Below are 22,875 nucleotides of genomic sequence, written 5' to 3'. Positions count from 1 at the left end.
TCCCAAGGAGCCCCCCCCCCCCAACCGCTGGCCGGCCTGCCACTGTCACACACGTGTGCCCACTCACGCGCCCTCGCCTGCACAGGCCACCAAGGATCCTGCCAACCCGAAATCCACTCGGCAAAATCCTGGCAAACGAGACTCGTATCTGATACAGATGCTGGGAAAACACAGACACACGAACACGCCAAACACGACTGTTTCCACGGGGAGAGGAATGGACGTGTGGGAGAGGAGGTAAAGAATTCAATTCTGATTTGAAAACATAAAGCACAGGTTTACGCCGGTTTCCCCGTTGTCGGTGCTGTTTCTCTTCGCGTTAACCCTCTGTCGTGTCCTGGGAGACACCTGCGCGTGTCACTTTTTCTCTCTGGTGTGCCGTTTGTTGGCCTGTTCGGTGAGAACTGCTACGTAAAGAGAAAGCCAGGGATGAGGTCGAACTCCTCGGGGGCCTTTCCAATCTGCCGGTGGCCTCCACCGACCTCAGCTGAGAAGTCCTGGACCCGCCGGATCGTCCGCTCGGAAAGCAGCCACCCCAACCTCTCCGGCGGGTCCCGGCAACGTGCTCCGGGAGCGGCAGCGGCAGCGGCGGCAAAGGGGGCGCCTCAGCCCCTTCCTGGGGGGAGGGGGAGGGGGCTCATGCTTAAAAAACAGGAGGAAAAACTAAGATCCTTCAGGAACAGTTTATTTTCATCTGGGGCAAGGCAAAGCCACCACCCTGGCACTGGGTGACCGATTTCCCCATCTCGTCTGCCATCCAAAGGCTGTGCCGGCCCAGAGGGGGAAATGCGTCTCCTCCGGTGGGGAATGTATGAGGCGGTAACAACCGATCGCTAGACAGAAGCTTCCACTTACGCAGGAAGAGCGCCCCCTCCGGAAGCCTCCCCCAACTCCGTGCAGAGCCCGCCCTCTGCCAGACGGGCCGCTGCCAAATTCCGCCGCTTCTCCCTTAAAAGTCTCGACAGACACGATAGAAGTTTCCATCAAACAAGCACTGACATAGTTATATTAAAAAATAGTGCAAAAGCTCAACATTTATATAAATAACTCTAAACCCCTGCTTTGTAGTTTTTTTTCTTCTTCTTCTTCTTCTTCTTTACAAGGTAATACACGCTTTCTGACCTGGCACTCAAAAATTGCCTTTTTTTTCTCTTCTAGTTCAGAAAACAACTTTTTTTTTTTTAATAGGCCTCTTCTAATACAAAAATACTCCTGCCCTCACAATACTTCTCTTATTTTATATATATTTATATATATAATATTGCAGATCTTTAAACAAAGGTTTTGTGCAAATAGGTCTTTAAAGTTAAGTGAAATCATCATAAACAAACGAAAGGAAATAAGCATTCACGCACGCAGCTCAACTAGGAACAGAAAAGACTAGGGTAGGTTTTTTTTTTTTCTTTTTTCTCTTTTGCCTTCAAGACACAGCTCGACAAAGAAACGTGGTTGTTTTTTTTTGTTTTGTTTTGTTTTGTTTTTGCAAGCTTTCTTAGCTTGTGCATTCAGACCAGACAGAACATGTAAATATTTATACACAGAGAGAGGGGGAAAGGATGGATACGCGCCACATTTTCTGGGTGCCGCCCGGTCCTCCTCTGTCTTCTGGTTTCGGAAGTGCGGAGTGTTTTGCCTTTCTGTTTTTTTCTTTTTTTCCTATACTCACTGCTGCCCGGCCCCGGCCCCGGGATTCCTAGAGAGGGTGTCCTTTCTGTTTATCTTTCTCTTTGCTCCAGGCGGGTGAGCTCTCCAGCGGGGCGAGGTGTGCGTGGGGGAGCCGGGTCCCCTCCAGCAAGGAGGGCGGCCCGCTGCTCTGCTGGTGCTGGAACGAGGGGGACCCGGGGTAGTGCCCGATGACCTCGCTGTAGGTGGGGGGCGGCCCCTCCATGCGCCCGCCGCCCCCGTAGCACGTGGCGCTGATGCCCGAGTTACTGCTGGGGGGGCAGGGGCCGCCCAACATGGCACTGTCCATCAGGTCGCTGTCGAAGATGGTTCTGTTCGGGGGCGCGCGCACGGACTCCCGGTTCAGCTCCAGCTGCTGCTCGGGGTCTCGCAGCTGGAGGGTGCAGGGGCCCTGGTAGGGCGGGGGCTCCTCCCCATCCGACAGCGAGATGGTGGGCGGCAGGTCGATCTCGTGCTGCAGGTACGGGTAGGTGGGCTGGAAGCGGAGGCAGCGGTCCCGCTGGGTGAAGGGGGGCACGGCCAGGCGGTCGGTGGGCCTCGGAGGAGCATAGACCTGCGGCTGGGGGGGGGGGGGGGCGGAGCGGAGTGAGGACCCGAAGCAGGACCCGAGGCGCGGGGCCCTGCTCTCCGGGGGACGGGACGGCAGGTGGCGGTGCCCAGTGCGCGGAGTCCGGCCGCGCGCTGATGCCGGGGAGCCCCCCCGGGCTGGGAGCATCATTCCAGGGCTGAAATCGGGGCAACTTTTGTCCGCGCGTGTTGCAGATGCTGTGCGCCACTCCCTGCGGGTAGAGCGTTACGTCCCGGCTTGGGTGATCCCAGCAGCCGCGGACGACGACTCTTTGGAAAAGGGCAGAGGTGTGGGCCAGCGGCCACGCGGTTCGGGCCAAGGGAGGCGCCCCTGGCTTGGAAAGGGGGACCTGCTGGGAGGATGGCCTTCAGGCGTCCACAACAGCAGCCTTGGGGGACAGGCAGGGAGGGGGCGGGCGGCAGCACAGGGTCTCACCTCTGGGATTCCGTTGCCCGACACGGTGCTCTCCGAGGGCCAGAGGCATCCTTCCTGTGCGGGGAGGAGAGGGGCGGGGTCAGCAGGATGAACAGAGGGGAGAGAGCAAAGGGGCCGACTGGCTTTGACCCTGCGATCTTGCACGTGCCATCAGATGCAGCACCCGGCCACGGCTCCCCATCCGCACCCTGGGCCCTGGGCGGTTCTGGCAGTAACCAAACGGCCCTCGGTGACCACGTGAAGCGGCGAGGTCGCATGTCCGCTTGCACCCTAACACCTGGAACATACTAGAGACTCCAATGAGTCTGCGCGGGCTGAGGGCTTTCCGGGTGGGACAGTTTTGAGAGCCGTAGAGCCCCCTCGTGGCCACGTGGGTAACTGCAAGCCTCGCGGCCACCCGCCTTCTCCCGGCTGTCCCCCGAAAATTCACCCTCCACGCTCACGCTTTCCAAAACCTACATCTAATTGGCGGGCCCCTCCTTCTCAGAACTCTCCAGCAGCTTTTCCCAGGCACCTTAGCACGAACCCAAGTTCTCTTGTGAAATGGCTGGTTAAGGAAGCGGGCCTCATCCAGCCCTCCTGGCCTCGACCACCACTTGCTTGCAGGGTGACCTCGGCGAGTTACTTAACTTCTGGAACTTTCCACGGGTGGAATATGCTTGGAGTGCCCGTGGCCCTGAGTGAGTATATGGAAGTGCTGGGGGCCACACCCACCCACCATCTAGCGCAAAGCGCATGCACCCACGGGCCTTGGCACTGGCCGCCCCACTGCGTGGTCAGGTCTGCAGACTTTCTCGAACACCTCTGTCTCAAGAGCTCAGAGCCCGGGGCCTGCTTCCGATTCCGTGTCTCCCTCTCTCTCTGCCCCTCCCTCGCTTGCACTCACGGAGCTGCTCTGTCACCAAATCGTGATCCAGTCGGTCAGCAACGGTGGAACGAGGCACCGCCTCTTGCCAAAGGGGTAAGTGCCACCTCACGAAGCCCGCAGCCTCTGCACACGGGCCCGTGGCCGCCCCCCCTCCCCCCGACCCGTGGACAGGCTGCATGGGAATGGGGGACAGCTGGCCACGTGCAGTTTCAGGTCTGGGGGAAGAGACCCAAGGGTCAGGGAAGGGGGACCCCGTACCAGGAGGCAAACCCAGCCAATGCTGGTCACATGATGCTAGACAGCCCTGAGCCTGGGGGCAGGGGGAGGGATGTCTTGTTAGAATTTTACAGCTTTCTGTAGGCGTTAACTGATAGATGATATTAACTGCGCATATCCAGGGTATACAATTTGGTTAAGTTTTGGCATGTGTATATACCAGAGACCCATCACTACCATCGAAATAACATTATCACCCCAAAAGTTTCCTTGGGGGCACGTTTTCCCGAGCGGTCCCACCTAAGACATTCTCACCCACCGGCTAGGGCTGGAGCAGGAATTGGAGGGGGCGGGTAGGCCGAGGCTTGCAGTTACCGACAAGGCCACTAGGGGGCTCTATGGCTCTCAAAACCGTCCCACCAGGAAAGCACTCAGCCCGCACACAGACTCATTGGAGTCTCTCTCTAGCATGTTCCAGGTGTTAGGATGCAAGCAGACATACGACCTTGCCCCTTCATGTGGTCACCGAAGGCCGTTTTGTTACTGATATCAGTAACGTATCAGTCACTGCCTTGGTGGCAGAAACTGCACTAAGCACTCTCCTGGGCACCTGGGCGGCTCGGTCAGTTAAGCATCCGACTCAATTTTGGCTCCGGTCCTGACCTCACAGTTCGTGAGTTCGAGCCCCGCATCAAACTGTCAGTGCGGAGCCTGGTTGGGATTCTGTCTCCCCATCTCTCTGCCCGCAACCCCCGCCCTCCCCGCGGTCTCTCAAAAGTAAATAAATAAAGCACTATCTCATTTCTCCCGACAAACCTACAAGGCAGGCTGAGGTTGGCTAGCCGAGCTGAGTAGGCCTAGCTGGTGAAAGGCAGTGCTAGGATCCAAACCCTGACCTGCCTGCCTCTAGAGCCACCGGGGCCCAGGCTGGTCCTGGCAGGCTCCGCAGCCCCCCGTCGGGCCACTGGCACAGTCCATACGTGCCAGGAAGCAGATGGGGACATCTACCTGCTCCTCAGTAGGGTCAGGAGTCCCGGGGCGTGATGCACGCAGCCAAGGACGAAATGTGACCCAGATAAACTCCTGCCTAAAACCCTCCTACGAGTCCCTCTGTCCCAGGCTCTGCGTGACGTGGCCGCCCAGGACCTCTGCCCACCACTCCCCCGACTCCCAGCCCTAGCACAGGGAGTATCTACCCGGCTGCACGGTGGCACCACCCAGGAAGCTTAAGACAACAACCTGTCGCTGTCCCAGGAGCCCCACCACAGACTCCCAAATCACCCACCAGCCTCATCACCTGACTGCCTCCAGCTTGTGCACCTCGGAGTCATTTCCTCCTCCAGGGAGCCTCCCAGGAACCACCCACCACCCCCCTCCCCCCGCTCCACTGCCTCCCTGGCTCCCATAGCAACTCAGCCCCTCTAGCAGCCTGGCCCACTTGTATAGCGATCGAATGTCCAGCTGGCTGCACTGGCCCCGATCAGAAGCCTTGTGCCCACAGAAGCCATGTGGGAGGCAGGAGACCCACGCCAGGGCTGATCTGGGGACAAAGAGAACAAAGGGTTGCCCCATCCAAAGCCCTGGCTGAGCCCTAGTCTGAATGCATCCCTGCCCCACGCTGAGCGGGCCCCGTGCACAAACCGTCTTCCGGGGGTGGGGGCTACGGGTGAAGTGACCATCGCTGCTCAAGTTACATAAACTTTGTGGGAACAATGAAGGCCGCTGAGGAGAGGAATTCAAAGCGGGGAATGTTTGTCCAAAGTGGTGTCTGAAAGCAAAGTTCAGAGACCTGGGAGCAGCTCAGAAACGAAAACAGGACGCTTCCTGGGTGGGGCCTGGCTGCACCTGTCCACCTGCTCAAATGCGCCCGGGTGGGACGGTACCTGCCTTCACAGGTAACATTCCCCTCACCTGCCAACCCCAGCGCAAGACCCTTCAGACCCACAGTCGGTGCCACCGTGGTGGCTGGATCATCACTGTTACCATTATGCGCTAGACCCTGGCTTGCCTGGGAGCAGCACCAGACAAGGAAGTGACATTCTGGGGCCACAGGCTTACCTAAATGTGGGCCTCATTCAAGCAAATGAAACGGGACCCGAGGCAGGACAGCCATGCCAGGGGCAGGGCCAGCCCCAGGCTGACAGTGGCCAGGTTTGGGCCCCTGTGGGAGGTCACGGGGCCCTGAGACTCCTCTGACTCGCCCTGTCTGGCGGGGGGTCCCCAAGGGAGCTGCCACACTCAGTTCAGGCCTAATGAAGCTCTGTGTTTACCCCGCCAGGCAGCCCCAGGGGTCCATGCAGGTGGCTGGGTAGATGGGGGTGGCGACTCTCCTTTGGCTTCGGGTGTCCAGGAACCGGGGCCCGAATCTTCACCTCTGTCTGGGCACAAAGTCCCAGGTGCTACCCACAGGGCGGTCTCCCCGCCCCCGGTGGCAGCAGGGATCCCTCCCACCGGAACCTGTGTCATTTCCCCAGCTCTCTGGGCAAACGTCATCCTCCCCGTGACTGTACCTATGGGGCGGGCTGCAGAAAGGCTAGCTCCACCCGTCTGAGGGAGACTGAGGCTCAGAGGGGCCCGGGTGGCCCACCCTGGGCACCCCCCCCCCCCCAGCTAGTGCCTTCTCGTTTGTTCCAAGTGCCCTCCCTTGCCCCAGCATCCGAGGGAGGACAAACGGGCCTGGGCTCTTCAAACTGCCACTTACAGGCTGAGAGGCTTCAGGCAAATGCTCCCACCTCTGCGGGCCCCAGGTTCCCCCCCACGGAGTGGGGTTTCCAGGCTGCGGCGGGCGGGAAAGCACCGGGCACAGGGGAGGCAGGTGCGTGCTCGCCACAGTGCAGCTGGCAACGCCGTCACTCGGGCAACAGTCACAGCAAACAGACACAGGTGAGCCCGGGCCTTAGCCGCGGAGGATTCCTTCAGAGCAGCAGCCCGGGTGCCCCCCCCCCTCCCCAGACACGCCGAGCCTCACGTCTGGGGCAGGCTGTGTTCCCGTCAGAGGGACCAAGGGGGTGGATCTCCTTGCCCCGGCTACCTGTGGACGTGCTGCGGCGGCAGCCGGATGCAGGAGATGCCTGACCCTGCCGGGGACAGGCCTGCCAGCCGCCCCTGGCTCAGCCCCACCGCCAACCGCAGGCGCCCCCCAGAACCGGGAGGCCGGGTTGTTCCACGGCTGTCCTCACGGGCTCAGAGACGTGCTCGGGCGCATAGCCCCGGGCCACCCACGTGCCACCTTCTCCCTGCAAATCCCAGCCTGTCCATCAGGCCTGGCCGCCCGCTCCTGCCCAGGTTGTGAAATCACACATCGCACGCACGGGGACAGACATACTTGGGGATGAACCCGGCAGCCCCTGCGGCCCGCCTGCTGAAGAGTGGCCAGCGGGCAGGGCACAGTTGAGCCCCGCAGGTGCAGGGGGCCAGGCGCCCTGGACGCTCAGAGCCGCAGAAGGGCCAAGTTCCGGGCCCGCGGGGCCCCCCCACGTTGTGGAGTCGAAGGGATACTGGTGGGGCTTCCAGAATGCCCCGTGACGCTCGTAATCCTAACGTCACGTCAAAACGCCGTATTCTGTGTACGGCCGGGACCCCTCCAGAGCAGCGTTCGTCCTCGCCTTCCGGGACCATCGTCACTCTCCTCCTTCAGAGCTCGGCCTAAGAGGCTCGTCCTGGCTCTCCTGGCCAAACACACCACGCTGGGATCCTCGGGGACAGTCACTCTGGCTTCCTTCCGAGCGCCCCTCAGTATCGTCTGATTTAGGCGTCCCTGTCTGTGTGGGTCCAGCCACCGGGCAGCAACCACAGGGGGCTTGTCCACAGCCATTCCCTCCCCCGCCCCTCCCCCCGCCCCCGCCAGTGTCTGGGAGGTTCTAGGCCCTCTGCTCCGTAGGCGTCTGTGCAGTGAGTGCATGAATGGGTGGGTGGGTGACGGAGTGGACGGGAGTGTCTGGGCCGTCCTGGCCAGCAGCGCCCCCGCCGTGATTCGGCGCTGAGCCCCGCTCACGGTAAACGGCAGCCCCATTTCAGGAATCGGGACTGGTGCGAGGGCGCACGGCCAGGACCAGTGGAGCTGGGAAGGCCCTTTCCAGGGTGACCTGTTGTCCCCAAGACACCGAGCCCCCTGCCCAGACGCCTGCAGGGTATAGAAGAGAGGGAAGGGCCGCCTCCCTTCCGTCTGGGCTAAGGCGGCAGGACCGCGGGCACCTTCCCCACCAGCCCGTCCCTTCCGGCCTTGGCCTGTACCCCGAACACCCTCCTCCATCGCCTGCCCAGCAGTGTCCCCTGTGGCCGCCGACTGCCTCCCTCCCGTTCCTGTGAGCGCACCGCGAGGTGGGACGCCAGACACTTACCGAGGAGAGGGCGTCTTCTCTCCTCCTGCCCTGGCCGTGCCGGCCGATGAAGGAGCGCGCAGACAGCTTGTAGTGGCTAAGCAGGCACGTGATCACCACCACCATCACCATCACCACCACCACGATGATGGTGATCTCAACGAACTCCAGTTCTGCTGCAGGACCAAGGGAGACACGTGAGCCCACGGGGACCCCGACGCCAGCCCAGCCCTTCCGAGGGGACCCGACGCCGGCCCGGGGCTGGATCCCCTTCTGGGGGGACCCTTATGCCGGCCCAACCCTTCAGAGGGGACTCTGATGCAGGCCCAGGGCTGGGGATCCAGCCCTTCTGAGGGGACCCCGACGCAGGCCCAGCCCTTCCGAGGGGACCCCGATGCCGGCCCAGCCCTTCTGAGGGGACCCCGACGCTGGCCCGGGGCTGGGGATCCAGCTCTTCCGAGGGGACCCCGACGCCGGCCCAGCCCTGCTGAGGGGACCCCGACGCCAGCCCGGGGCTGGATCCCCTTCTGGGGGGACCCTTATGCTGGCCCAACCCTTTGGAGGGGACTCTGATGCAGGCCCGGGGCTGGGGATCCAGCCCTTCTGAGGGGACCCCTATGCCGGCCCCACCCTTCCGAGGGGACCCTTATGCCAGCCTGGGGCTCGGGGCCCAACCCTTCCAAGGGGACCCCGATCCAGCCCTTCCAAGGGGACCCCGACGCCGGCCCAGCCCTTCAGAGGGGACCCCGATGCAGGCCAGGGGCTGGGGATCCAGCCCTTCCGAGGGGACCCCGACGCCGGCCCAGCCCTGCTGAGGGGACCCCGACGCTGGCCCGGGGCTGGGGGTCCAGCCTTTCCGAGGGGACCCCTATGCCGGCCCAACCCTTCCGAGGGGACCCCGACGCTAGCCTGGGGCTCGGGACCCAGCCCTTCTGAGCATTCACTCACCTCCCTGCAACACCCCAACACTCACACACACACACACACACACACACCCTCCCCACTGCACACTCACGCGCACACATACACACGTGCGCACACACATAGGCACGTCTATCACAAGCACACCCCACCCTGGACGGGACAGGGATGTGGGAGGAGACCCGACCCCCCGGCCCCCCCAGCTCTCGGGAAAGAGGCCTCAGAAAAACCACATTCAGTGTGGCTGCAGACACTGCAGTTCTCGTTCCTTTTCTCTCTCTCTCTCTCTTTTCTTTCGGTGTTGTTTTGTTTTTCCCCTCGAAGGCGGAAAAACCCTCAAGTACTGGAAAAGGAAGGAGGTTATTTTGATCCTGCCAGAGCCGGGGCGGTTTCTGCTGACTCAAGCGGGTCCGAGTCGAGGCGGCTCGGCAGCTGGCCGTGCTGGGTGCAAGCAGAGCCCCCGGCAACGGGCGGGACGCCAGCGCCGGTCGAGCCGGGGACCCGGGTGGTGACACGGCAGGCGAGGGACAGCTCGGGGGCACAGCTGGGCCGGCCTCCTCCAGCCCACGGCCGCCCACCGGGGGGCAGAGCACCCCGACGCCCGGCGCTAACAAGCGATTCGCCGAGGGCTCCCCAGGGCACAGGTTCAAGCTCAGGGCCACTGACTCAGCTCTCCCACCTCCGAGACAAACTGACGCTGGAGGCGTGGGGGCGGGTGGCAGGTGGGAAGCGGGAAGCAACAGGCAGCAGGAGGTGCGCCGGGTCAAGGGCTCTGGGCCCACCCTGACTCCAGCCCTGCGGAGGCCACTCCTTCCTGCCTCAGTTTCCCTGCAGCTTCCAGCAGGAAAGCGATGCGTCCTAGGTGGGAACGTTACCGTTTGCAGAACACTGGGCGCTTCTCCACACAGAACCCCAGCCCCCAACACCCTCTCCAAAGCCCTGGCCACCCCCTTCCTCCCACGCAGGCTCTCCAGGACACCCCCCTTCTCATGCTGCCTTACAGGGGTGCCCAGCTGCGCCTCCAATGCCTGCTGCTGTTACTAAGTCGAGGGAGCCTGCCCACCAGGGGACATGTGACAATTTCTGGGCACATCAGTGGCTGTTGCAATTGGGTGGGGGCCCCCTACATTGCATGGGGATGCCCCTCGACAAGGAAGGACGGGTCCACGCTTGGGCCGTGGCTCTGGTTCCCAGGCGGGGCTGCGTCCCATCGTGCCCTGGAGGGCCCAGGAGGGAGGACGAGCTGGCCAGGGACTTCAGGGAGACTGTCCCGAGTGCCCAGAAGGCTGGGGCCCTGCCCGGCAGATTAGGCAAGCCTGGAACCGGCGGAGGGTCACCCTCACTTTCCTGCTGGGATCCAGCAACCGTGGCCACACCTCCTGCCTCCCCAGACAGGCTGGTCAGGCCTCGGCAGCCTGTTCTGACTCCCTAAGGGCAGGGTCCTGTCTGTGAGGGCCCAGGATAAAGCCGCCCATTCAGGGAACATACAGGCTTGCTTTGTGCAACCCCCACGCCCTCCTTCCTCAGAGGGGCCTACAATTCCCCTCCCCCAGCCCGGTGCACTCTTCACCCTCGCTGGGACCACAGTGGTGGGTTCCCCCTGCCCCCTCCCCCTGCCGTCTCCTGGGGCCCTGCCCACGCTGGCCCGAAGGAAGGGACGCGTGCCTCCGGTCTGCCTTTGTCCCAGGCCCTGGCCCTCCTCCTGGCGTTTTCCAGGCCCCAGAACGTTAAGGTGAGACAGCTTCTGAGGCAAGGTGGCCAGGGGACAGTGCATGAAGAGCTGGCAGGCAGGCCTGTGGGCGTGAACAAGCCCTCCACAGCTCTCCTGACCCCGCCAGTCTGGGCCAAAAGGGCAGGAGAACATAGTTCTGGAGGCTGGGGTCCAGAGTGAGACAATCAGCCCCAGAAATGAGCACGTGAGCACCCTAGGCCTTTGCTGTCTCCCTGGGCCGCGACCCCAGTACGGCCGGGACCCAGGAAATCCACACGGGTGAGGAGAGGGAAAAACTCTCAGAAAAAAGAGAAGCCGTGACTGATTACATTCTGGAAGCCAAAGGCCTGGGTCTAGGCTCAGAAGAGGAGAGAGACTCCTAAGGGTTCCTAAGCTCTGTTACAGGTCCGTCAGGGTCCCTAGGCCCCAGTGCGACCCTTGGACCTCACCTAGGATTCCATCCCAGCCCCCCGACGTAAAAGGAGGCTAAGGGCACCTGGGGGCAGCACTGTGCACGGACAATGTGCTCAGCACTCGGGGAGCCGCTCCCTCAGGATTAACGGGGGGGCTCCCCACCGCCTCGGTAGAGCGAAACAAGGTATGCCCACAAGCCGGCAAAGAGAGGGTTAAGCAGGGCCGCGCTGGATATTCCAGGCCAGGCCCAGGCCCGGCGGCACGAGCGGGTGGGGGCACTCAGGGGTCCAGAAGTGGACCCGGCCGGCAGCTGGTTCGCACCAACCCCTGAGGCAGAGCACCAACCGCTGGGCCGAGAGCTCTGGCCTTGGCAGCCCACACGCTTCCACTCGGGGGCCTCCTTCCAGGAGGCACCGCCTTCAGGGGACAGAGCCCGCTTCTCCAGGAAACGCACCAGGACAGCACCTGCTGGAGAGGCGGCAAACTGGAGACCACGTGCATCAACAGCCTCCCCCTCCCCCCTCCCGGCAAAGGAACAGCTGCGCCCTCTGCTTGGCCCCAAGCACCGCTCTGGGTGACATCACCTGCCGGGCCCCGGGGCTCGGTGGGGGGGGTGGCCTGGGCTCCGGCACCCCGACTTCCCTCTTCCGCGCGCAGGCAGGCATGGTGACTGGAGCGTGGGCCCGCTCCCCCTAGCCGGGCACTACTCCTTGGAACCCCAGCCGCCCCAGAGGCCGGCGCCCGGGGCAGGCCGGCCCAGTGTGGTCACACCTCTGCTCTCCCCGGAACCCAGAAACCATCTGTGAAGCTGCCCGGCCTTCGGCTGGCAGCACATTCAAGAGGCTTGAAAGCACCGGGCAGACCGAAGCCTGCAGGGCGGGCAAGCTGGGGATTTCCGGCCCCGAGAGAAGCCCAGGTCACCGACCTGCCGCGGATGTCGGGGACGGGGCCACGGCGATCCTGCCTCGTTTCCTCAATCTGACAGCCCTCCCCTTCAGCGGGGCCGCAGGCCAAGTGCCCAGCTTGGTGCACGCAGGGGCAGGTCCTACCCCTGCCCACCCCCTTCCCTGGCTTTCAAGGCTCCCGTGACCACAGGACCCACAGACAGAGGCTGCTCGCGGACAAGGGCGGACGGACCGGAGCGGGAGGGGTGGGCGGGTGGGTCGATAGCCCCGGGTCACCAAGGTCACTGCAGCCGTTATCATGACCCCAACAGCCGCAACATCCACAAGGAGCCCACCTCCCCTAGGTCTGTGAGGCGGGAGCCATCGCCACCGGCACTTCGCAGATGGGGACGCTGAGGCCCAGGGTGAAGGTGCACCGAGAAAGAGCAGGGCTGGGTCTGCAACCCAGAGCCTCCCTGAGAGTCCTGTTCTAAGAAGTTCTTGCAGCTTTCCCGAAGTACTCCTTAGTTTCCCCTCCCCACGCCCGGAGCACCTGGTCCTGCCTCCCTGTATACCTGCCAGCTACACGCTGTGGGACCCCGGCCACGCAGGCCTCTGTGGAGTCCCCGTTACGACCCAGCATGGGGGAGATGACGCAAGAAATGTAAGAGCTCAGCGGACTCCGCCGTCCCCACGTCCCAATTCCTGACACCCTCATTCAGGCTGATGCCCTAGAAACGCCGAGGTGCGCCTGGCTGGGGGGTGCCCCAGGGTTGGGGGTTTGGAGCAAGGTCGATCCGAATTGCTCACCCCGGCTGGCAGCTGGATGCAAGGCCACGAGGGACGGACAGACACTCGTCCCGCTTCTGCGCCGAGGGCACAGCTCCAACAGGAGCCTTCGGGAGAGAAACACGTTTCCCTCATCTCGTTCCGGGCGTCAGGTCCGCTCACCGTGGGGAGGGCGGGGGAGCGGCTGTGCCATTTCTCTCCCTAATTTCCCCCTTGGGGTGGGTGATGGATGCCGTAGGCTCTCGGGGGTGGCCAAGCCCGTCTTCGGCATGCAAAGTAAGGTCACTCTAATTTAATTTAGCGTCTTCTTTCCTGGTGAATAATTTCAAATTAACAGGCTCGTCTGCCTCATCGGAGCGGCCTGACCCTCCCTTTTGTCTTCTCCTCCGGAGACAGACACAGTCACTTTGAGATGTGTGCACGCCCATCTCTGGTCCTTTCCCAGCTGGCCCGACAGTAGAGAGAGGTGGCGTGTGCCCAGGGCCCCCCAAAATGCCAGGCACGGTCCACACACTCAGAAGCATCGCCTTACCGAATCCTCACCGTCCTTCTGTGCAGCAGATACGAACGTGCCCACCGCCCCCTGCACCTGCTCTACGGACGAGGAAGAGGGGGCTGATGGAGGGGATGGCTGGCCAAAGACCACACCACCCACGGACCCAGGGCCATTCCTTCCTCCCGGCTGTGCGGTCCATGCGGCCGGTATTCGTGGTGGGTGGCACCCGCCTCCCGCCCACGGTGGAGGGAAATCACAGGACGGTCAGGAAGGTCATCCCAGGCACTCTGGGGGAGCTCTGGGCACCTCTCAGGGCACTGCGGAGAGATACGAACGGCGACCGTCCCTCTGCTGTGGAGCACGGAGGGCCAGCCAGGACAGGACCTCCCTCTCTGAACTCCCACAACAGCCCTGGGGGTGCAGCATGGGCCCAGAGAGCAGTCCTGAATCCAGGCCAACCCCGATTCCCCTCTTCCCTGCGGTGGGGCCCTGGCAACCCGGGGAAGCCAGGAAGGACGCTCTCTCTCTCTCTCTCTCTCTCTCTCGGAATACGGCTTTTAAATGAAAATTAAATAAAACCGTGGCTTAAAAAGGAAGCCAACTATATTAAGGCAGTTATCAAACTCTCAACCAGATGCGTGATATGGAAAGAACACCCAGAATTATTTTTGTGACGCAGGGATAGTATCGCATTAAACAGGACCTGGCAGGTTTTCGACGTGATGCGAAATCCGTGGTTTCCACTGGTGACCACGCGGCAGGTGCTGCTGACGGCTCCGTGCTTTGGAGCCCGTGTTCCTTATCGGGTGGGTGAAGGTAAAGATGCAACGAGTTCTTCTGCATCCGAGCTCACAGCCCCCTGTTCTTGGGGACGGAGCCTCGATCGGAACCAAGCTCAGGAGCCCGGGTTCCAACCCCCGTTCAGCCGGTTCCCAGCTGTCAATGGGGGTGCGGGCCGGTGCAGAACTGTGCTAATACGCGCTATTGGCTATACGCGGGTATATACGTGTTCAGTAGGACGACGCACCTCCCCGGTGCAGGTAAGCGAGGGTGACCGTCACCACCCGTTCGGTTAATCACCGGGGTTGGCCGTTGGGTACCGGAGCTCATTCTGTCTTTCCTGGGCTGGAGTCCACCCGGCTCCCGCCAGCCCACAGGAGGTTTCCAGACCAGACGACCCCCCACGGCCACCCCCCCCCCTTGTGTCTGCTCCCAGCGGAGGGGGCAGCTGGTTTGCTTCCTGGTTAACAAGCAGCCCGTGCAGGCGGCCCTGTCTGGCCTCCCGGCCGCACACCAAGGAATTAGGAATTGGCCCTGTCTGAAATTTATGAAAATCTAATCTTGTTAGACCTGCCTGGATGAGACCCACTGGGGCGGGCTTCATTGTCATTCAGCGGAGCCCCAGCCTGCCTGGGGTTCCAGCCACTTCATTACTGCCCCCCCTCCCCCCCCCCACCCACCCCCTCCCTGCATTTGAATAAGAACCCGGCTCCCTCCCCACCTAGAATGTCAAATAGAATTGAACCAGACGTCAAAGGAATAACTTTCTGATCACTCCTGGTGCCATTTCAAACACCCCCCAACGGCACATTTATTTCTTAGGGCAAGACCATTTATAGGGGGAGGGGGGAATGAATCTGTCTTTCTTTTGAGGCTTGAGAGGTGGGCAGCAAATCTAGGCCAGTATTCTCATTTTTAAAAACAGACCGAACCGCTTACCAAGCGCTCACTCAGTGCCAAGCACACAGCTGGGCGACTGGCACCCGTTACCTGAACACGTAGCCCTGAGATACCGTCTGGCGTTGTCTGGGTAGCCTCAAGGAAGAAGCCACAGGCTGGGTGGCGAGGGGGCGGGGACTGAGCCTCTCCGCACCGCTGGTCACGGTAAGATCCCAGGGTACAGGTTAAGGACACGTTTGGCCCCAAGGCTCCCTTCGAATCGTAGCTTTGCCGCTTACCACGACCCTGGCCAGGCAGATGACTCTGTGTCCGCATCTAGGGAAAAAAAGAGGGGTAACCGCACCCCTCTTCACACGGTTGTGGCTACGAGCCGCACCGGCTAACTTGGGAGCCAACATTTCCAGGAGGGATGCCCTGGAACCAAGGCTTACAGGCTCTGGACGTCGCCTGCCCGCCCTCCTCACACAGACCTGGGCTGGCGCTGTCCGAATCCGCAGCAGCTGGCCACGGCTTCCCTCAGCGGGTCCCCACTGCCAGCGCCGTAGCTCACAGACGGGATACATCGGGAGCGCTTCTGGACAGCGAAACTAACAAGCTCTCAAAACACGCAAGTATGCCCGCTTGACCTTGCAAATCAACTTCTGGGCCTTTCTCTCCACATGTTCTTTCTCCTGGGACTCTCTCCCACTCGCCCACAGTGCTCTAACCACGTGTTCCGTAAAAGGGCCAAGCACAAGCCCCACCTCAGGGCCTTTGCACATGCCCTTATTTCTGCCTGGAATGATCGTCCCCCAAGCACACGTGCTTGCTCCCCTCCTTCCGGTCTCCGTGGCAATGCCCCTTCCTCAAGAAGCATCCCCGAGCACCGTGCCTGGAACAGGGCTCTGCCCCAAGCCCGAGGACCCTATGCCCCGTGCCGGCTTTCCTCTTCACTGAAGCACTACTCCGGAGTGCTAACGTGACCTGTCTAATCATTTATTCCCTGCCTCTCCCTAGTAGAATGCCCGTGTCGCCAAAGGTGACTTTTTGCTTATCGTGCGTCCCCCGCACCTGGACCAGCACCTTCCCCTGACAGCACACGCACGAAGCATGCTGCATAAATGGCCACATTTCTTCTCGCGTGTGCAGATGAGGGTCCAGAGGGGGCACTGCTGGTTTGCACCGAAGGGCTCGAATCCCCAGGAGCCACTTACACGTCCCCCAGAGGGGCCGACACAACCCAAGAAGCCACAGCACTGGCACCAAAGACACCCCGAAGACAGAAAGAGAAGCCACCAGATAGGACGAGGCTGTTTTTGTTTAGAAGAAAACAAACGTGTGTGTGTGTGTGTGTGTGTGTGTATTTTTTAAGTGAATCTCAGGATGCACACCTATGTCTGTGGGTGACTGTGTCTGCACAGACCAGGGACCAGCGGGCCACCTGCAAAACGAAACTTCTAGGCAGAAGTCAGTGAGTAACAGCTGCGGGGTGGGGGGGGGGAGGGGTGGAGAGGATGCCCAGTAGGGAAGCGTGTGCAGGTGTGCGTGTGCCTGTGACCGAAAGGGAGAGAGACAGGAGAGAAGAGAGAGAGGGAGAGAGAAAGAGAGAGAGAGTCAGCCAGGCAGATGAGGGAAGGCTAGAAATGGCCTCCAGGCAGAGGGGAAGGCAGGTGCCCCGACCACCTCTCTTGTCCTGTTTGTTCCACAGCAGTTTGGATGCCGAGAGGACACGACACCCTCCTTCGTGGATTGGACACACTCCATGCTGTGCGTGTGTCTCCTTCTAACTGCTAAGACGCCCTGTCCTAGCGCATGAAGGGTCACTCTGGCTAGTGGGTAAAATGCCTTTTACACCCTGGGGGTAGCAGGGTGCGGAGGCTCATTCGCTTCTGGGGCTTCACCCACGCGTCCTGAGGTCACCTTCGGGGGTGGCCTCGGAGAGGCTGCAGCTGCCCCGTAGGTGAGCTCAGGGCTGGAAGCGTGAGTGGGACCAGCACCGCAAGCTGAGGCCCCAGGGACAGCACAGCCTGGGGACCCAACGCCCCTTCCCTCGGGAAAGACAAAAGCCGAGCCTTCTCTCTCTCTTGCTATTATCCAAATGGAAAGAACTAATGAGATTTTTTTTTTCTTTCTATTGTTACTGACATCGAACTTCTTTAAACACCCGCTGTCAGCAAAATATCAATCACCGTTGGAGAGTTATTGGCAGCACGGAGTAAACTCATGGTGAAGAGAACCGTTCCCGCCAATGGTCACGTTGGAGGTGCCACGGAAAGTTCTTTAAAATAAATCACAGGTTGGGGCGCCTGGGTGGCGCAGTCGGTTAAGCGTCCGACATCAGCCAGGTCACGATCTCACGGTCCGTGAGTTCGAGCCCCGCGTCAGGCTCTGGGCTGATGGCTCGGAGCCTGGAGCCTGTTTCCGATTCTGTGTCTCCCTCTCTCTCTGCCCCTCCCCCGTTCATGCTCTGTCTCTCTCTGTCCCAAAAATAAATAAACGTTGAAAAAAAAAATTTTAAAATAAATCACAGGCATTTGGGATGAGCACTGGGTGTTGTATGGAAACCAATTTGTCAATAAACTTCATATAAAAAAAAAAAAACTATCAAAAAAAAAAAATTTCTATACTACCCAAAGTTATCTACAGATACAATTAAATTCTTATAAAAATACCAATAACATTTAAAAAAAAATAAAAAATAAAAATAAAATAAAATAAATCACAGGCATTTCGTTAATTGAGGAGAACAGGGAACAAATGGGGAGTGGGTCGCATGGGTGAACCTGTCGGCCGGTGGCAGGGCTGATGGCCATCACCTTCTGGGAGGGCATTTTGGTGCCTGGGTGGCTCAATCGGTTAAGCGTCCTGCTTCGGCTCAGGTCATGATCTGGTGGTTCGGTTCGTGAGTTTGAGCCCCGCATCGGGCTCTCTGCTCTCAGCACAGCTGAATCCTCTGTTTCCTTCTCTCTCTGCCCCTCCCCCGCTCGTCCCCCCCCGCCCCCCGATTTCAAAATAAATAAATAAAAACTTAAAACAATCAGAAGCCATCCAAATCCCCCTAAAGAAAGCCTGGAGCATGACATCACGCTGTCCAACGGGGCCGCTCAAAAAGTACCTACGACTACCCCGGGTTTCATCACCGACATTTTGAGCTGGGTCGGTCTCTAATGTGGGGGCCCTCCTGGGCGTCACAGCATGCTAGCGGCTTCCCTAGCCTAGACCCACTGGATGCCAGGAGCACCCTCGCCCCTAAGTCGTGACAGCTAAAAATGTCTCCAGACATGGCCCAGTGCCCCCTCGGGGGGCAGAATCGGCCCCCGCTGACAACTACTGGTCGAGGCCTGATGTTGGACGGATGTTAGCCATTATTCTCGAGCAGAAAGAATGAAAACTTGGAACAGCAGAGACACTGTGGACCCCTCTTCACGGCAAAACAGGGTAATCGTCACACGGTTAGCACGACTACTTCTGGAAGAGGGGGCCTATGCCTCTTACTTTCTGTCTTTCCATGCTGTCTGCGTTTTTACGGCAAACCTTGGTAACTTTAATTCTTGAAACCTTTACGGAAACAATTCGGGCACGTGTGTGTGCTTGTGTGTGTGTTTCCGAGTGCGGCCGACAAGGCCACTCGTGCTTGTCCTGGCCACTCGGGAGGCCCCTGTGCTCCTCGAAAACCGCAGATGTTTCTCTGATTTACCGGTTTTCAAGAGCCTGGTGTTTCCCGACAGGAGCTGGGACGGCAGCCCCCGGGGCGGGGGGCGGCGTGAGCCCAGGCTCCCTTTCCAAGCCTCTTGGACCACAAGCGCCACTCTGGAACGGCAGCCACAATGCGAGCCGTATTAAGCCACTTGTCCACGCTCTTCAGTCACTGTGACGAGGGCCTCGTGCTGGAGAGCCTCCGAGGATCCATCCGACGCGGCCTCGGGGCTGCCCCGGGCGGCCCCCTCCTTGCAGGACTGAGGGGGGCCCAGCTATTGTGGGGCTCACCCAGGGCCAGGGCCGGGACACAGCCTGATGGCCAAGGTCAAGCCGAGCACTGGCTGCCCCAGAGCGATGGACTATGATGTCAAGTCCAGGCCACCGTCATGTGGGACTCCCGGCTCCAAGGGACAGAGTGCCCCCCCCCCCGGTTTCTCCCTAGTGTCTGGGCCCCCACGGGTGCTCAGGCAGCAAGACGACTAGCAGCCAAGCGCCAAGGAGCCAGGCAGGGGCTCCAGGTGTCGACCCAGATGCATCACACACGTCCCTGGGCTCTTTCCTCCACCTTCCGACCTCACCGGCACGTGGGACCTCACCGGCGGAACCGACCTGAGGACTGAATCCCCCGGAAACACGGCTCCTGTGGCGTCAGGCTCAGAGCAGACCCTGCAGGGGACAGGGCCGCAGAGCCCACAGGTGTCGGCAGCTTTCCCAAATCCTCTGTTTGGATCAGACGGGGCGGGGAGGCCTCAGGCTCCGGACTGAATGACCGTGCCCCCCACCCCTTCGCCCGTGCTGAAGCCTTAACTCCCAGTGTGGCTGTATTTGGAGAGGAGTCTCTAAGGAAGTAAGGAAGGTTGAAGGAAGTCAGAAGGGTGGGGCCTCGAGGGGGGCTCAAGGGGCTCAGGTCACAATCTCACGGTTTGTGGGTTCGAGCCCCGCGTCGGGCTCTGTGCTGACAGCTCGGAGCCTGGAGCCTGCTTCGGATTCTGGGTCCCCCTCTCTCTCTCTGTCTCTCTGCCCCTCCCCCACTCATGCTCTGTCTCTCCCTGTCTCAGCAATAAATAAACATTAAAAAAAAAATTAAAACACAAAAAAAGAAGAGGTGTAGGAAAGCTCACTTTTTCTGCACCCACACATCGAGGAGGCCATGTGATGGCTCGGGGAAGGTAGCCGTCTACCAGCCAGGAAGAGAGAGCTCCCCCCCAGAAACTGAATCTGCCGGCACCTTGAACTTGGACTTCCAGCCTCCAGAACTGAAAGAAAATAAATTTCTCTTCCTCAAGCCTCCAGGCTGCGGTGTTTCCCAGCTGACTATGATACCTGGCCCAGGGAGAGCAGCTGCGTGGAAGGAATTCAGCCCCCGGTTGTGAAGGGCACGACCCTGGGAGACACAGATGCACCCCACCACTTCCTGTGCACCTGCTATGTGCCCAGCCCGGCCACAGAGCTGAGGCTTTCCAGGGCAGTGAGTCACCTGAAACCCTACCCTGATTTGTCCCTTCTGTGGCAGAACGAGTCAAATCTGTGCTCCCGGAAACCTGGCCGGGTTTGTTCGTGGGACGGGCGAACGACGATCGGAAATCTAAGGCCCTTCGAACCGCGAGCAGACGCCAGCACGTCCTCTGTGGTCTCCCTGAACCTTCCCCGCAGCTCTCCGGGACGGCCCTGGTCCTGCGTCCCCATTTTAGGGACACGGAATCCGAGGCTGGGAGATACAGAACAACACGGCCAGGTCACACAGGTGTAGGCAGCAGGGCCTGGGACATGGGGGCCTGGTGTCCGAACCACGGTTCTCGCGCCAGAGAGGACAGGAAGCTCAGCAAACGAGCCACATCAACAACCGCCCCCCCCCACCCCGAAAGCCCCGACGGCTAACTCGCCACGAGCCTCCGCTCAGCTCTGAGAAGGAACGGTGAGGCGGCAGAGACCGGAGTAGGTCACACAAGTGCCGCCTTGCCGGTCGCTGGAAGGATCCCTTGCGACGAAGCATTCCTCGCGGCCAGACTGTCTTACAGCCTCGTGGGGAGGCTCCAGGAAACAAGGCTGGACACACGGACAAGGGGCCACGCATGGACCCCCAGGCTGGGCAAGGCCCGGGACTGGGGGAGCACAGGTGGGGAGAGTGGCATCCTGGCTGGTGGGAAAGCGAATGGCCCCTCTCCGCTTCTGAGGGTCCTGGAGTCTGGGGGTGTCTGTGTATCTGTCTCCCATCTACAATCATCTGGGTGCTTGTGTCTGAGTATTTGTCTGTATTTCTGGGTGTTTTCTGTGCGCGTGTGTGTGTGTGTGTGAGAGAGAGAGAGAGAGAGAGAGAAGAGAGAGACTGTCTGGGGTCTAAATCTGCCAAATCTTTCCCTATGACTCTGCACGAGCGCTTCCTCTTTTCAGGTGACAGTCAAAACAAAGTCCCAGCGGGCAGTTACGAGCCTCCCAGACACCAGCCGCCTCCTCCGCTCCCCACCCCGTAGGCAAGGCTATTCCAGCCCTTAGTATCGTTGCCTTTTGAAACAGCATCTTCCAGAAGCAGAAACTCCCAACGGCTGGCAAGACCCAGGTTCTAACCAACTGTTCTCGGAAGGAAGGAGAGGCCCACAGAGGCGCCTTTTCTGCACGGAGACGGGGACGCGGCAGAGCCGTGGGAGGCGAGTGGTCCAGCTCTGGATTCAAATCCCGTATGTGTGGCCGCAAGCAGTCATCTGGTCCACCTGCCTTAGATTTTCCCCATCAGAAATACGGATGGGTCCATAATGTGCAACTTTCCAGGACCGTGGAGACTAAGCGAGCTAGCGGAAGTATACTAAGTTCCCTCAACACTAGTGGGTACCCAGCAAGGGAATAGTAAGTGGTGGCTATCATTAGATTAAAAAAAAAAAAAGTGGGCGGGCGCCTGGGTGGCTCAGTCAGTTGGGCGTCTGACTTCGGCTCAGGTAGTGATCTCGCGGGGTTGAGTTCAAGCCCCGCGTCGGGCTCTGTGCTGACAGCTCGGAGCCTGGAGCCTGCTTCGGATTCTGTGTTTCCCCCGGCCCCCTCTCTCTCAGCTCCTCCCCCACTTGTGCTGTCACTCTCTCTCTCAAAAACAAAACAAAACAAAACAACAACAAAAAAAAACATTAAAGAAAAAAAAAGTGGGCAACTCACATGACCAGGCAAGGCATCAGCTAAGAAGACGTCGGTGTTCGTTTATTAAATGACCTGGAGCGGCTGATACTGAGCACGTAAATTGAATTTGTCTGATAACAGCTGGCGTGGAGACAAGGAGATGAGAAACAGCAAGAGAAACCCACATGCAGCCCAAGGTCGGGCTGCAGACACCCAAGGGGGTGGCTGGCTGGGGTCCCGCCCTCGCAAGGCAGAGCTGGGGAAGACGTAGGGGGTCATCCCTCGAGACCAAAGACTTTACCTACATGTCCTCCCTTATCCTTGCCTCCCGCGTGGCACACGGACGCCCCCTACCCCGGTCTGTTCTGCACCCAGCGGACAGAGCGATTTTTTTTTTTTTAACGTTTATTTATTTTTGGGACAGAGAGAGACAGAGCATGAACGGGGAGGGGCAGAGAGAGAGGGAGACACAGAATCAGAAACAGGCTCCAGGCTCTGAGCCATCAGCCCAGAGCCCGACGCGGGGCTCGAACTCACGGACCGCGAGATCGTGACCTGAGCTGAAGTCGGACGCTTAACCGACTGCGCCACCCAGGCGCCCCCCCAGAGCGATTTTTAAAAGCATCAACTGAATCACTGACTCATGCTCCAATTAAAACCCTCCGAGGCCTTGCTCACTACACTCCAGCCACGCTGGTCTCTTTCCTGTTCCCACCCCAGGACCTTTGCACACGCGGTTTTGCCCTGGGATCTTTGCATGGCTTTCCATGTTACCGCATCAAGGAGGCATCCCAGGTGCCCCGTTCCAAATACCTCTGGATCTGCCGGTGGCCCGTGTCGGCCACGAGGGGCAATGCAGTGTACTGACAGGGGCCCCCATGGGTTTTTCCTGGCTCTGTCTCATTCCGGCTCTCCGTGCCTCGGCCTCTTGACCTTCTGGGGTGAATGACCGCCCCACCTCACTGGCCTGTCTGAGGATCGTGAGGAACCCAGGACCCACGTGGCACGTGGGTAAGTGTTGGCTGCCATGACCGACTAACCTCCTTTAGGGACACGCTTGCCTGTTCGTTGCTGATTTCAAGTCACTAGCAACGGATCACCAACAGAAGGT

General features: G+C 60.2%; 1 protein-coding gene across 1 annotated transcript; it reads right to left on the bottom strand.

Annotated features, from left to right (window-relative positions):
* Positions 1–22: 22 nt before the first annotated feature.
* Positions 23–15,547, bottom strand: PMEPA1 (prostate transmembrane protein, androgen induced 1). The gene is made up of 7 exons (XM_047068217.1): positions 15,455–15,547; positions 15,263–15,299; positions 13,352–13,402; positions 11,481–11,600; positions 8,111–8,265; positions 2,687–2,740; positions 23–2,242 (listed from the first exon to the last, which is right to left on the bottom strand). Exons 1-7 carry the CDS (start codon positions 15,545–15,547, stop codon positions 1,694–1,696), a joined length of 1,059 nt encoding a protein of 352 aa, XP_046924173.1. The 3' UTR covers positions 23–1,693.
* Between the last annotated feature and the right edge of the window lie 7,328 nt (positions 15,548–22,875).

Source organism: Lynx rufus, unplaced genomic scaffold, assembly GCF_022079265.1.
Source record: "Lynx rufus isolate CCGP_SWC_20201006 ecotype Redwood Valley unplaced genomic scaffold, mLynRuf1.p SCAF_8, whole genome shotgun sequence".
NCBI lineage: Eukaryota > Metazoa > Chordata > Mammalia > Carnivora > Felidae > Lynx > Lynx rufus.
This window is presented reverse-complemented; position numbering and strand designations above follow the sequence as displayed.